The 14,055-nt window shown below is 42.1% G+C and overlaps 1 protein-coding gene across 1 annotated transcript in view; it reads left to right on the plus strand.

The window, feature by feature from the left end:
- Positions 1 to 550: 550 nt before the first annotated feature.
- The window catches only part of Rxfp1 (relaxin family peptide receptor 1), a 121,538-nt gene continuing 108,033 nt past the window's right edge, over positions 551 to 14,055 (plus strand). The window contains exon 1 of the mRNA XM_040752618.1: positions 551 to 767. Coding sequence (XP_040608552.1) covers positions 719 to 767 — 49 coding nt within the window. The 5' untranslated portion in view covers positions 551 to 718. The remainder of the gene's footprint in view (positions 768 to 14,055) is intronic.

The raw sequence follows: 14,055 nt of genomic DNA on the forward strand, positions 1-14,055 counted from the left end.
AGTTGATTCTTATGTTTCTCTTTGAGCCATATCTATTGCTCAAATTTCCAAACAGACTTCAAAGGCCATTGGAGTCACACCTCAATTCCTGCTCTATTGTTGTGCCACAAAAGCATTTGTAGAGGAAAAAAATGTTTTTGTTTGGGGTTTACCTCAGCTCAGTTTCTTTCCAACAGCTTTGATCAGGTCAGACTTCTGTCAATGTCCATATATGCATGCAGAGAGTTTTACAGGCAGAGAAACAAGCTGTTTAGAGGAAACAGACCTATGTGCTCTCAGAAACTTTCCTTGCTGCTCAGCTCTCTCTGTCTCTGTCTCTCTCCCTCTCTCTCTGTCTCTGTCTCTCCCCCCTCGTGTGTGTGTGTGTGTGTGTGTGTGTGTGTGTGTGTGTAATATTAAGACTTTCAGAAAACGGAATCAAGAGAGGAGAGCGGGAGGGGTGGAGGGATAAAGGAAGGAAGGAAATGAGGGAGGGACACACACACACATATGAGACAGAGGAGACAGACACAGAGAGAGAGAGAGAGAGAGAGAGAGAGAGAGAGAGAGAGAGAGAGAGAGAGAGAGAGAGAGAGAGAGAGAGAGAGAGAGAGAGCTGCCTTATAGCTGCTAAGACTACGGACAGAAATAGCACAACCACTGTGAGCTGTGCGCGACTCATTTTATCCAAGACCACATTTTATCTACTTTCATTAATCAGTTGCTCAGAAAGAAGGAAATGACATCTGGTCCATTCTTCTTCTGCATCTTCATTATTGGAAAATATTGTGAGTATGCTCAGCATCTAATTTTATGTGCCTTAGTGCTTTGTTAAATAATCACAAGTACAAATGTGCATTCCTTACATTTATGCTTTTAAACTAAAATGCATGCTCTGATAAAACTGCAGTCTTATTTTAGAATCATTCCTCTTAGTATATTTCTGATGTTTGTACTGGAATATCCTGTCATAATCAAAAGTTGGGCAAACTTAACATGTTTTGTATGCCTGTGCTTAATAACAGGGAACTTTTTATAATGGATAAACAGTATTTTAATATTTAAAAAACAATCTGTAAATTCTGTGCAGGCAAATGTCTATTGAGCTATCCCAGGGAGTTCCTGATACTTGTTCATCTCTGTGTGGTTGTAGTATATTACCATCCTGTGATGTGCTACCTGGGGTTCGCATCCATACAGGGATGTAGCCATGTAACTCTTTTGACAGGTTCTGCACTATTCCTTGAAAGAAAAGCAAGGGAAAGCATAAGGCAATGAAAAACATAGATAGCCAAGAAAATAAAAAATCATTTTGCTTTTAACATAATGGTAATTTTCCGTTGTGTATGCAGCCATGGGTTTTGTTTTTAATCTTGTTTATAACTCTAGGGAAAGGGCTGTTATTCATTATGTCTCATTGAATTGTTATATCTGAGTTAAGGAAACACTTGTGTTTGTTAGAACAATGAAATAATCCAAACCCACTCAGAATGAAAGTTTCTGAGTCCCCTTAATACCTTAGGATTGTGGGGGTACAAACAGCACCAAATTTAAAACACAAACATGGTTATATTCTTCTGGCTCTCAAAGTCTACAAAAGTTTTGTTTATACTAAGAAAGTCTACTTATTTCTCAGGGTAACCTTCCATCTTAAATCTCTTAATTCTGATGGCATACACGACACTTTGGTGATTTTTTTCCTCCTTTTCTCCACAGCACATCTAATCTAAGTAGTTGAGACAGTTTCAAACCCAGAGAAATGCCTAGGAGTCCTTGAGAATATTCTGCTCCTGTTTTTGTCTACCCCAGGCTTAATTATGACATTCCCACATGTAACCACAGTAAGAAAAACTCCAACTTCACATCACCAACAGACTGGATCTTTCTAATTGTAACCCACTACTTAAGGCATCAGGGCTACACACACACACACACACACACACACACACACACACACACACACACACACACACGAGCTGTACTCAAGATTTTGACAGTTGCAACAAGAGCCCTTTGAAACTAATGACCAATTTTAGCATTTTCTATTCTCTTTCAAGGAAGATTGAGAGATCCAAAGGAATTCCTCTAGAAACAGGTGTTCTATTATGAAGAATTTCAGACGTATGAAAGATGTTCAGGGCAGGTTAAGAAGGAATTTTGGCTGATGTGGTACTAAAGACATTCCAGGCTATAAAAAATGCTCCATGCTAACATTCTTGTGTTAATAAATTATTTTAATGAGCAAAATATTGAAAATGATAAAGATGATGATATCAGAACCCTCCATCCTTTTACATTTAAGCTCTCTTGAGGCTTAAAAAAAAAGAAAAGTGTAAGTAGTTGCAGAGTTGCAAGCTCCAAATTCTCAACATTCCATGCTTTCCACTATGGATGAGGGCAACATGGAGACACAGGGGTGAGAGGTAGGACTCCAGACTACCTGAACGATCTGGGTAACTGGGGGGGACCTTTGAAGAGACCCTAGAATAGTAACTCACAATAAACTCAGTCCACCTTTAATGTAGCCCACCACTCAACACCACAGCAAAGGACATCAGCAAAGGTCATTAACCATAGCATATAAGAGCAGGCTCCTAACCCTCTACCACTGCCCTGAGCTGTGGGTTACTTACTCTGTTTGCTGGGCTTGCTTTGTTTGGCTTGGTTGGGTGCTGTGTTGTGTTGTGTTGTGTTGATCCAGTCCTCTCATACTTTGGAAACGTAATGTGAGATCATGGAAGACAGCATCCTATTGTGTCCAGCTGCATTGCTATACATTGGTTCTGCAATTCACAGCAATTCATTTACCACCTTTGAACCTTAGTTTGTAAAATGGCAATCAAATTTTATTCTATCTACTTCCCAGGACCCTTGAATTCAGTCTTTGCTGAAAAAAAAGTCTTCACAATAATGATTATGTGGAAATAATCAGCAAGACCCAAGGACATTTTGTGCATTGTCACAAGACTAGCACTAATAATGCCAAGATTTGAGTGATTTGGGTTCATGCTTTTCCCTCTGGACAGTGATAATCCCCCAGCAGGAGTGTCACAGACACTCCATGAAAACAGCAAAGCTTCCTATAGATGGAAAAAGCTATTGGCCATGTTTTAATCAAAACACCTAACTGAATGCCAGATGCTTTAATAAGCAATAGGGTAAGATGTCACTACAGCTTCAGCCTTGCTCGGCAGGGACGGAGTGGAGATGGCAGTACATTAACCCAGTGACACACAAAGCAGCTGAGCTGGACTCAGGGGAGCTTGTCTTTTTTCCTTCAGTCCTCCATCCACGTCCAGTGAGTTGTAGCAAACCAAAGTTGCCCTGCAGTTTGATACTAGTTTAGTTATACGAGAGTGTGCCGTCAGCGGAAGCTGAGCAAGGGGCACGTGGGACCAGACTGTGATGGTTTTTAAGTTCTTGTGAGTCTATAGTTATTTCAAAATTACAAGCTAAAAAAGGTCCTCAGAATGTGTTTTACCATAAATCCTTCTCAGAGATAATTTGCTTGTTAAACAATACCATCAAGTAAAATAGTCATTTCGCATCATACTTTAGATAGGCAGCAAACAAGCAAGATATGAGAAAGTAGAGGGACTTTGAAGCAAGCCTAGTCCACTCTGGAATTTCCTTCTTTTCTTTTCTTGGCTGGCCTTGAACTCAGAGATCCATCTGCCTCTGATTCCTGAGTGCTGGGACTAAAAGAGTGTGCCACCACCACCAGGTCACTTACAATGTCTAAAGGACTGTCCCAGGTGTGGAGGACTTCCATTAAAGAACCCCAGGGAGACCTAGCAGACTGCCTGACCTTTGCCCTGGAGCCTCTCCTGGTGCAACTTCTTAGCAACTCCCTAAGAAGAGACGAAAGGGAAAGACATACATCTCACAAAAGCCTGTAAGCTTGATGAAGACGTTTAAACAGACCCACACCGACGTACTTACCCATGTCCAAACGTGGGAGAATGGATTTACCAAAGCACGGACTACGAGACAGCTAGTGTTCCAAGTCCATTTTGTGAAGGTTCAGCTTTGTGCTGGTCTCACTCTGAATTTGGACTCACATTTTTAAGTTTCAAGTTGATAAAGAATTAATAAATCTGTGTAAATACATGACCACCTGAATAAAAGGAAACAAATTATGTTTGTGAAGTAAACAGGCATTCAAGAATAATTTCATACACCAGAACAAATGTGTTCAACTGATGGGCTTGGAGGTGGGTAGTCTAGTTACCTTTGATCTTTTTCATAAAAAAACTGTTAGCATTTAAACAACTTAATTTCAAGCTTCATGGCGATAGTTTTTATATTTTCCATAAACCAGGAATCATGTTAAACATCCACAAACATCTCATGTTCCCCCATGACTTATGTGATGTTCCTACCTTAAAGTAGAAAACAGATAATGAAGAATGTTCTCTATTACCTCCTTGGCTCTGCTTTCTAAAAAGTGTTGCAAAACAGAGTTGAATCCAAGTCTGTCTCCTTAAGGACGCTCTGCCAGGAAAGTATGACTTGGTCCTAATGCTCCTAAAATCATAGTATCTTAGAATCAGAAGGTACTTTGCAGACTCCCTGGTCTAGCTCACTTGCTTTCATGCCAATTATATAGTGCCCACTTCAGAATCTGAGCAACTCAAGGTCTCAAAACCGCAAATCCAAGTTTTCTGCTTCACAGGTTGATACAAGGCAGTGGAACACATTCACCCTCAGGGTCCATGCATGTCTTCTTATGAGCTGGTGTGAGGCTCTATGAACCATCTAATGCATACGACAACGAGGGATTAGCAAACAGGGGTTAACAGCTTGTATGTAGAGAAAACTCTTTTGTCCCCAATCATATAGCCAGTAAATATCAGCTTCGGTCTCGGGTCAGCTGCCCCATCCCTCCTCCTTGTCAGCATCCTCCCTCCTCCTTGGCTGCATCCTCCCTCCTCCTTGGCTGCATCCTCCCTCCTCCTTGGCATCATCCTCCCTCCTCCTTGGCATCATCCTCCCTCCTCCTTGGCATCATCCTCCCTCCTCCTTGGCATCATCCTCCCTCCTCCTCGGGTTCATCCTCCCTCCTCCTTGGCATCATCCTCCCTCCTCCTTGGGTTCATCTTTCTCCTCCTTGGCATCATCCTCCCTCCTCCTTGGCATCATCCTCCCTCCTCCTCGGGTTCATCTTTCTCCTCCTTGTCAGCATCCTCCCTCCTCCTTGGCTGCATCCTCCCTCCTCCTTGGCATCATCCTCCCTCCTCCTCGGGTTCATCCTTCTTCTCCTTGGCTGCATCCTCCCTCACTAGCTCCACAGCCCCAGGAGCTCTGTCTCTTGCCTGATGTAGAGCGATCCAAAGCCACCTTTCACTGTTCAGTTCTACAGGGGCAAAAATTCTCCTGGGTAGAATACCCAGAATCCCCCCTTGACACCAGGAGCCCTTTCCTTCCTTGCTCAAAAGCAACAGCAAGTTAAGAAGACGTTGGGTTTACGTTTTGATCTCCAACTTCAAAAAAACAATAAATAAAGCAAGTAGCAAAAAGAGGACAATATAGAGAAAACTCTCCTATAATTTGTGTTAGGAAATGGTATTTTCTTGTTAATACTTGTTCTATAGTATTGGGTTCTTTATTATGTGAATTTTATTTTATGATTGCTCCAATATTTGCCCGAATTAACTGAGGTCTCTCATGTCTTTACTCTTACATTATAATGAATATATCTTTTAAAAATAATTAAAAACTCTGAGAGTTCATCATCGAGAAAGGGACACGCTCTCAGAGCTCTCTCACTGGCTGCTCTGGGTCACGTGGCACCCCGCCCCTGGCTGTGGCACCTTTCCCTTCTGCCTGTCTCCCTGTGGTTCTTCCAGGACTTCCCGAATCCTGCCCCAGGAACTAGGGCATTCATTCAGTGTAGACTCTGGCCTCAGCCTCTCAAGGTGCCCAGGGAAAGCCAAATGTCGCCCTCATGATTAACTACAAAAAGGGACCGCAGAGGTTCTGGCACGTTCTTCTCAATGATGAGATTTGCTATTTTTAAAACGTAGTTGACATTTTAAGTCATTTGATGTTTTTGTTAGGGGACCCACAGGCACTTGAGCTGAGAGGCCACAGAATTATGAGCGATTTTGGTGATTGTAACATCTAATTATATGGAGGTCTCCCAATCATCTTTCCCATTGGCTCATATCTAATTCACTTATGGCCGGGCGGTGGTGGCACACGCTGTAATCCCAGCACTTGGGAGGCAGAGGCAGGCGGATTTCTGTGAGTTCGAGGACTGCCTGGTCTACAAGAGTTAGTTCCAGGAAAGCCTCCAAAGCCACAGAGAAACCCTGTCTCAAAAAAACAAACAACCAAAAACCAACTAATTCACTTATGGAGAAATAATGGGAAGTTTGTTGTTGTTGTTTCCTGCCTGGAGTCTGAACCTCAAGTGAATTGCTATTATCTTAGGCAGCTTCATAAGTATTTTTTAAAGACTTTATACAAGAAAAGCTTCTTTGAATTGGAAGGAAACCTAAAGATTCAGAGGATGACACGCACACCTCTGACACAGGAAGACGGTAAGGCTTTTCTGTTATTCTTCATTATCTTGGCTCCCTTCTTACACACGGCTCTCCAGCTGCAAGCACAGGTCATAAAGGACAGGAAATCATGAAAGGGCAGAATGTCACTGAAAAACAGAAAAATAGAAATAATCTAGGCTGAAGTTCTTAAATTCATTAGCCACCAAAATCCTAGTCTCAAGTGTTACGACTTGGCCAGTATGCTACCCCAGGATAATCATTTCTCTTGCACCCACCTGGTAAATGAACACTTCAGATCTTTCTCACAGCCAGTGAGCCCACGTTCCCAATGCTGAGTTTGCAGCTCAGCCCTTTGTTAGAAATGGCAATCTTTGTCCGCCAATTCCCCAAGGGATCAAGTCACCTTCTATTTTTTGCCCCCCGATTTCACTGGTAGTGCAGGCACCAAACACCTGTGTGTCCCACCTCTCCCGGGCCCTTCCTCCCTGCAGAAGGAACGCCATTTCCCTGCCTTCCGCCTTGTTCTGATGCCATACAGTTAGGACAAAAGAGTCACTGCTGACCCACAGCAGCACTCTAAACCTACTCGGGTCCTCTCGCTCCCATCCCAGGCAGTTTCCAGAGGTGGGCAATGTGTTTTCTCTTACCTGGGGAGTAAAGGGGGCTTGTGGGAGCATGCAGTAAGTCCTCGTTGTTGTGGAAAGCAACCTCAGCCTTTAACCAGCCATGGCTTGTTGCCATGGTGATCCTGCACTGATAGTCAACTATCCACTATGACACACCTGGTCTCTTATTCACCATACAGGGTAAGGCCGTCGCCTTTGGGGTTCAGGCACTGAGATGAAATGCGCATGTAAAAACTCAGCCTGTAATCTTTGACTACTTTCTAGCCTCCTTTGGTTTGATTCTGTGTGTGCTCTGTTCCACGGCGGTTCTCCCCGACATGGAAGCAGCTGGCTGTGAAGTGTGGCTTTTCGTTTCCTCTCCCACCTCCAGGCAGCCCAGATATGGGGTTAAGAGGATCATAAACATCCTCTTGTTCCCTTCATGTTAGTTTTTCCTTTCTATCTTAACTTGTCACTGTTTTCCTTAGACTCACCACGACTCCCAACAAAGTACTCACAGTTCTCCTCTCAATGCCAAACCCTAGTCCCTTCATCACCCTAATACTTCCTTCTCATGAATGCAAGCTTCCACGGAAGAGTGGTGTGAAGTATCCTTACAACAACAACAACACACAGACAGACAGACACAGACACAAACAGAGAGAAAGACCTTTTTGCAGTTATCTGGACTCATAGGCACTGGAACTGACATTTTCTGTTCTCGAATAAAATTGGTTCCAACACCTTTCTCAAATGTGAGGAAACTATTATCCTTCAGTTTCCTTTAGCTACATACATTTAAACAGATAAATATGACTTCATATGTTTGAAATTTAAATGTCATGGAATAAAAATGAATATGAACTTATGTAATGTACATATCTTGATCTACTGAGATAGATCAAATAAGCTGTCCAATAATGATTTCCTGGGCATCTTTATCCAAGTCACATACTTTCAATACATTAATGAAAGTGGCTGATCAATTTTCAGGGACTCTCCCTCCCACGTTCTCTCACAACCCCTAGTCCTTGTCTTTCTTTCCCATCTTCTTCTTATTCATTGCTGCTATTTTATTTGGTGTGGCTTCTTTGTTGTGGATGCTTCAATGCAGTTTCCCAAGGTGGGCTGGAAATGTTTGCTGCCTTTTGAATACTCCAGAAGATTGGCCATTTTCACTTTCCCAGTTGTAGCTAATTTGTTGGAAATTGCAAATGTCCCTGTGGTTTATAAATGTTTCTACTTCCTCATGCGTCTCAAACTTAAAAAGACACCACTGTCAGACGTGCTTTCTGTCAGCTTCTCCTAGTCTCTCCCCACCTTCCTCTTTGTATTAAGACCCAGGGGTGGGGGAGAAGTGGTGGATTACCTCAGTTAAATTTAGATTTTTATTTCTGTTCTTCTGACTGTAGCCCTTACCCTGTCCCTATAAGCTAACAGCATAGTTTATGTCCTTGGGTAAGAGATTGATTTTGTTTGTGTGTGTGTGTGTGTTTCAACAACACTCTGGATGGCTGAATTCACCCCAGCCCTGGCCAGAAGCAATGAGGCAGCATTTGTCTAGCAAACACCCTTTGACGGGGAAAGATGCACATAATACAAGATGCATATGATACGTCTGAGTTGCTCATGGGCATCTGCTTTCAAATTTCTGAAGGAACATATGTAGCTGGTCCAAAATTGTTCTCACTATCCAGTAAGTGGGAAGCGCTCCACTTGCAAAAAAAAAAATAGACAGCCTCATTTTTCCCTTAAAGACTTCATAACAATGATAGACAAATTCAGATAGACACAAGCTCGATTTGCTAATGTGGGAAGAGAAATACCAAGTTCAAGCATACCACCGTTATTCCATCCCCTCAACAATTTAGCTATAACGCAGTCACAGTGAATGGATGGATTATTGGACGTGGTATTAATGAAGAAAACTAGAATGTAGCAAGAATGTGAATTTTGGGGGGAGGGAAAATGAAGTATGGTGGTATTAAGTAAAAACAAGTGGTATGTGGGGTGGTTTGTAGGCACAGAGAAAGCTCTGAGGTGTAAAAGGAGGCTGTGTGGCAGACAGCTCAGGACATAGAGCCAGGACAGGCATTAAAGAAGGAATAAAAGGTAGAGGTGACGTTGGGGCAACTGCTATTCCATGTCCTGTTCCAGAATAGTTTGTCACTGCCTCTGGCATGACTTACAGAATGTTCACTTTATAGTAGCCACACAGCTCTGTTCTGAACGACTATGAAAAAAAATGTCATTGGGATGTATCATAAAATCAGAGAACTTTGATAGTAGGACATTTGATAGTAACCATAAAGCCATAATACTTTGAAATACAATTGCAATGAAAATCTGGGTGAAATATGAACTCAACACTTCCCAGTTCATAGCCTCAGAGATTTAGCTATGTCCCAGCAGTGACCAGAGGACACCAGTGAGTGGACATGTCATCTGTCATTCCATGAGATTGTATCTTCAAAGCTCTCACAGTGGTTGATAGTCATTCGCTTTAGCAAAGAAGCATTCTTATTGGGAAACAAAAATGTGTTTGACCTATTTCAACCAAATTCACATATCTTAACTCAAAGTCCTACATCACTTTAGATGTCATTTCTCCACATTTTCTGGTATATTGCTGTCTTAGTTACCTATATGCTGCTGTAAAGAGATACTGTGACAAAGCTAACTCATAAAAGAGTGAATTGGTACTTACAGCTCCAGAGGATTACAGTCTGTGACCATCATGGCGGCGGGCAGGCATGGCTGGTATTGGGGCAGTAGCTGAAACCTTACATCTTAGTCTACACGTGCAAGGGGAGAGAGTGCTACCTAAGAACTCTATGGGCCTTTGAAGCTTCAAAACCTACCCCACAACAAGGGTGCACCTGCTACTTCTTCCCAAACAGTTCCACGGGGACCCAGCACTCAAATATACGAGCTTATGGGGGCCTTCTCATTCAAACCACCATAGTTGATGAACTGGTTCCCTTTACTGTGCCTTGGTTTACAGCTACCTACTTTGCATGTAAACTTTGTTTTAATCCCTTATCCTAGTTTCTGGCTCAGACATTTTTTGTGTTCCCATGATTAAAATACCTGGAAGACCTTGGGAGGCGGGACAATTTAATTGACTCACAGATTCAGGTGGTTCAGCCCACGGGTGATTGGTCCTTTGTGCTTGGGCAGAACACTGTGAAGTCGACTGTTTGTCAAAGTTGCTTCATGGCCTCATTTCAAACAAGTGGAGACAAGACTGGAGACCCATTGTAAACATCAGTCCTCCTATGACATAGTTTCTCCAGCCCTGCCTCCCAACATCTCCACACCTCCCCAAATAGTATCAACACCTGAGGACCAAACCGCAAAAAACACAAACCTAGGAGAAGGTCATGTCATATACAAAGCCTAAAGAAAATAGCATATGCATTTTATGATATGTGTTTTCCTTTTTTTCTAACAACACTATTCACAGTATTATAAAATAAAATAACCAAATACAGAAATGATACTCTATGGAGAATTGTCAGTGACTGGTGTTATTTATTAACTTTATTATACAAAAATTTTTCCAAGGAAGTCCCTAAAGCAATATGATGTGTAATCCATAATTAGAAGGAGCAAAGGATGATCTGATATGGTGATCTCTGCTTGGAAGCTGAGCTGTGTGATTAGTCACTGTGGAATGTATTCCACTTTAACATTTACACTGGGGAAAATCGTGGCAAGTTTTTAATATGAGTTTTGATATTGTGTAGTCCATGTACTTAAACACACAAACATGCTCGATCAAAGTCACAGCACTTTGGTTGTTGGTATGAATTATTGACCTTACTGAAGTTGTAATACAATCAATTAGATCACTGAAGTTCTAGTTAAATGACATACACAAATAATGTTTGTTTAAACCATGGAGGGTAGTATAACCTTGCCTCTCCGTAGTACAAATAATAAAAACTCAGAGACAGATATTGGGATTCAAGCTGAAGATCAGAAAAGCAAAGCATTCAAGCCACCAAAGAGCTCTTACTTCTGTCAAGACTGGGGAGATCCTGTCCTCAACATGGCTGGAGACTAGTTCTTAAAGACTGAATGCCAGCTCTGAGACCCTGCTCCTGTCTTACATACCTCTCTAGTGCTGGGATTAAAGGCATACTTGCCACTGGCCCGGGTCTATGGCTAACTAATGTGGCTGCTGGGATTAAAGATGTGTACCACCACTGCCTGGCCTCTATGGCTGTGGCTTGCCTTGCATTCTGATTTCCAGGCAAGCTTTATTGATCATCCACAATATATCACCACACCTCTCCAAATGCAAGACACAACTTCAGAGAGATTGGTGAACCCGCCTAGGTCATAGGCTCACAAATCCTCAGGGTTAAACTTGGGTTTATCTAATTCCCAAGTCAGGCATTTCTGCTCAGCAGCCCAACACCAGAATCATGTTATACAGTCATGTGCCTGCTCTGTCATTTTTACCAGGCAGTTATTCCCGTTCCCGTATACAGACGAGCACGCTGATCCAGTAAGCGGCAATTGGTTTCTATCTACCTGGTACTTCTTCCCCAGAAGGAGGGAGACACTACACAAACACAGTACCATGGCATATTTGATGGTTCGGGGACAGGGAGGGACATGGAAGCTGTATGGCGAGGATGACAAGAAGCTCAGTGGCTTACGAAAGGCGGAAGCCAGAGCTTGAAGGAAGCTTGAAGGACTGCTGCAGCCACATCACTCCACAGCTTAGACTGCAGAAAATAAACAAGTGGAGCAGAGGTTTCTCACAAGATGATGTAGCGGCCTAAGGAAGCAGCCGCTGACACTCTAAGATGGGCTAGAATGGGAGACACTGACGAAAGTCTTGAAGGAGGCACAGCCGTTGCAGTGAGTCAGTGGAAAAGCAGAGACCATGACCAGCCAGTTCAGTTTTGGAAGGACATCTTTATGTTTTTAATGTATTTTCTCCCTGACACAATTCATAATACACACAGAATCTAAGTGGAACACACTACATAGACTTTTTAAAGTTGAAAATAGATTCATTTCTCAAACAATATACCCTGATTGTAGTTAACCCTTCCTCTGTTTCTCTCAGCTTCTCCCTACCTCTCCAGACCCACTCCCTTTCTGTTTCTCATTAAGAAAGAACAGGTGTCTAAGAGATACAACCAAACATGACAAAATAAAATATAGTAAGATGAAGAAAAATAGTCTTTAATTCCCTGACTGGCGTTATGTGCATAGAGGGGTGGGGTATGTGGAACGCATGCATGTTAGAGCGTACATGCATTTACACACATGTACAGAGTAGAGATAGACCTGAGTATCAGCTTTATCCATCTCTGCCTTATTCTCTTGAGAAAAGGCTGTTTCAGCGAGGCCAACTGACTAGCAAGTCTCTACATCCTCTTGCTTGACCCTCCCCTACATGCCTGGAGTTACAAGTGAGCACAGGCACACACCATTGATTTATTTGTTTGTTTTTACATGGGTGCTGAGGATCTGAATTCAAGACCTCATGCTTGAGACAGCAAGCACTCCTACACACTGAGCCATTTCCCAGCCCAGGGCTGGCTTTCCGGCCTTACACTCCGCGGGTATCCTGTTGCGCGTCTATCCTCTCATCAGACTGGATCTATCTTGGGCTGTGTCTAGCACAGCTCCTATTTCTCATGTGCTCTTTTCCACCTTGCAGTCCTCTTTAACCGCAAAAGGCTTTTGAGTCTAGCATGAAAATAAGGCAAGAGATAAAACGTTCAAGAAAACGATGTCAGCAATGGCTAATTAATAATAGATCCAAAATAAAGGAACACAGTGATGCTTCACAATCATTTGAGTAAAAGGCCATGCAGTCTCTGTAAGTACAGAATGCACTCTTTAACCAGTGGGTAATTCTACAGCATGGAACTATTATTAAGAAAGTGTCTATGCACAAATATATCTTTCCTCAACTGTGACATCCCAACAGTAGAAAATTTCACATATGCAATAATTTCAAATAGTTCATAGGACCAAAACATGACATCTATAAGAAAATAGTTTTCATTATATTTTATTTTATTAACATTTTGAACCATGATACTACTCAGGGTAAGTTTGTACACAAGTACATGTGTCCGTCTGTAGTTCACCTGGATCTTTCTCTTGGGGGAGACAGATGGGAGGGATGGGTTTTTCTTTATAGGAGAAAAAGTCTATAGGACTAGGATGTAATGGGTCTAAAAGCTGAAGCTACAATGTTGAAACTGTACCAGGAATGTCCCCACTCCATTCATGCACTTTTTAATTTCCATAACTGTAGTCATGCTAATTAGTTTGAAAAATCTTTAAAATAGGAAAGAACACAACATATCATTCTTGCAAACAATAATGTAACCAAAAGATATCTGAAAACTGGCTCTTTGTGAATACTGTATAGACTATATAGCATTACTTGTAGCTTCCATGTGACTAGACAAACATATAGATTCATTAGAAAACATCTAAGCTGTTTAATATGTTTATTAACATTAGGGACTCTGGATTTCTTGAGTTCAGCTCAGTGTTTAGCTGTGGGAATCTGCCTCTGCTTCCATCAGCCATTCAATGAAGGCTGTTTCCTAGACTCTCTGGCCATGGAATTGTAGTCTGGCACGCCCCAGATCTATGTCTAAAATCCATATATGAGAGAGTACATGCCATGTTTCTCTTTTTGTGACTGGGTTACCTCACTCAGGATGGTTTCTTCTAGTGTCATCCATTTGCCTGCAAATTTCAGGATTGTTTTTTTTTCTGCTGAGTAGTACTCCATTGTGTAAATGTACCACATTTTCTCTATCCACTCTTCAATTGAGGGGCATCTAGGTTGCTTCCAAGTTCTGGCTATTACAAATAACGCTGCTATGAACATAGTGGAACAGACATCCTTATTTTATGAATGAGTATCTTTTGGATATATGCCTAAGAGTGGAGTTGCTGGGTCTTGTGGTAGA

The sequence above is a fragment of the Mesocricetus auratus genome, unplaced genomic scaffold, assembly GCF_017639785.1.
Source record: "Mesocricetus auratus isolate SY011 unplaced genomic scaffold, BCM_Maur_2.0 Super-Scaffold_100009, whole genome shotgun sequence".
In the NCBI taxonomy this organism is placed as follows: domain Eukaryota; kingdom Metazoa; phylum Chordata; class Mammalia; order Rodentia; family Cricetidae; genus Mesocricetus; species Mesocricetus auratus.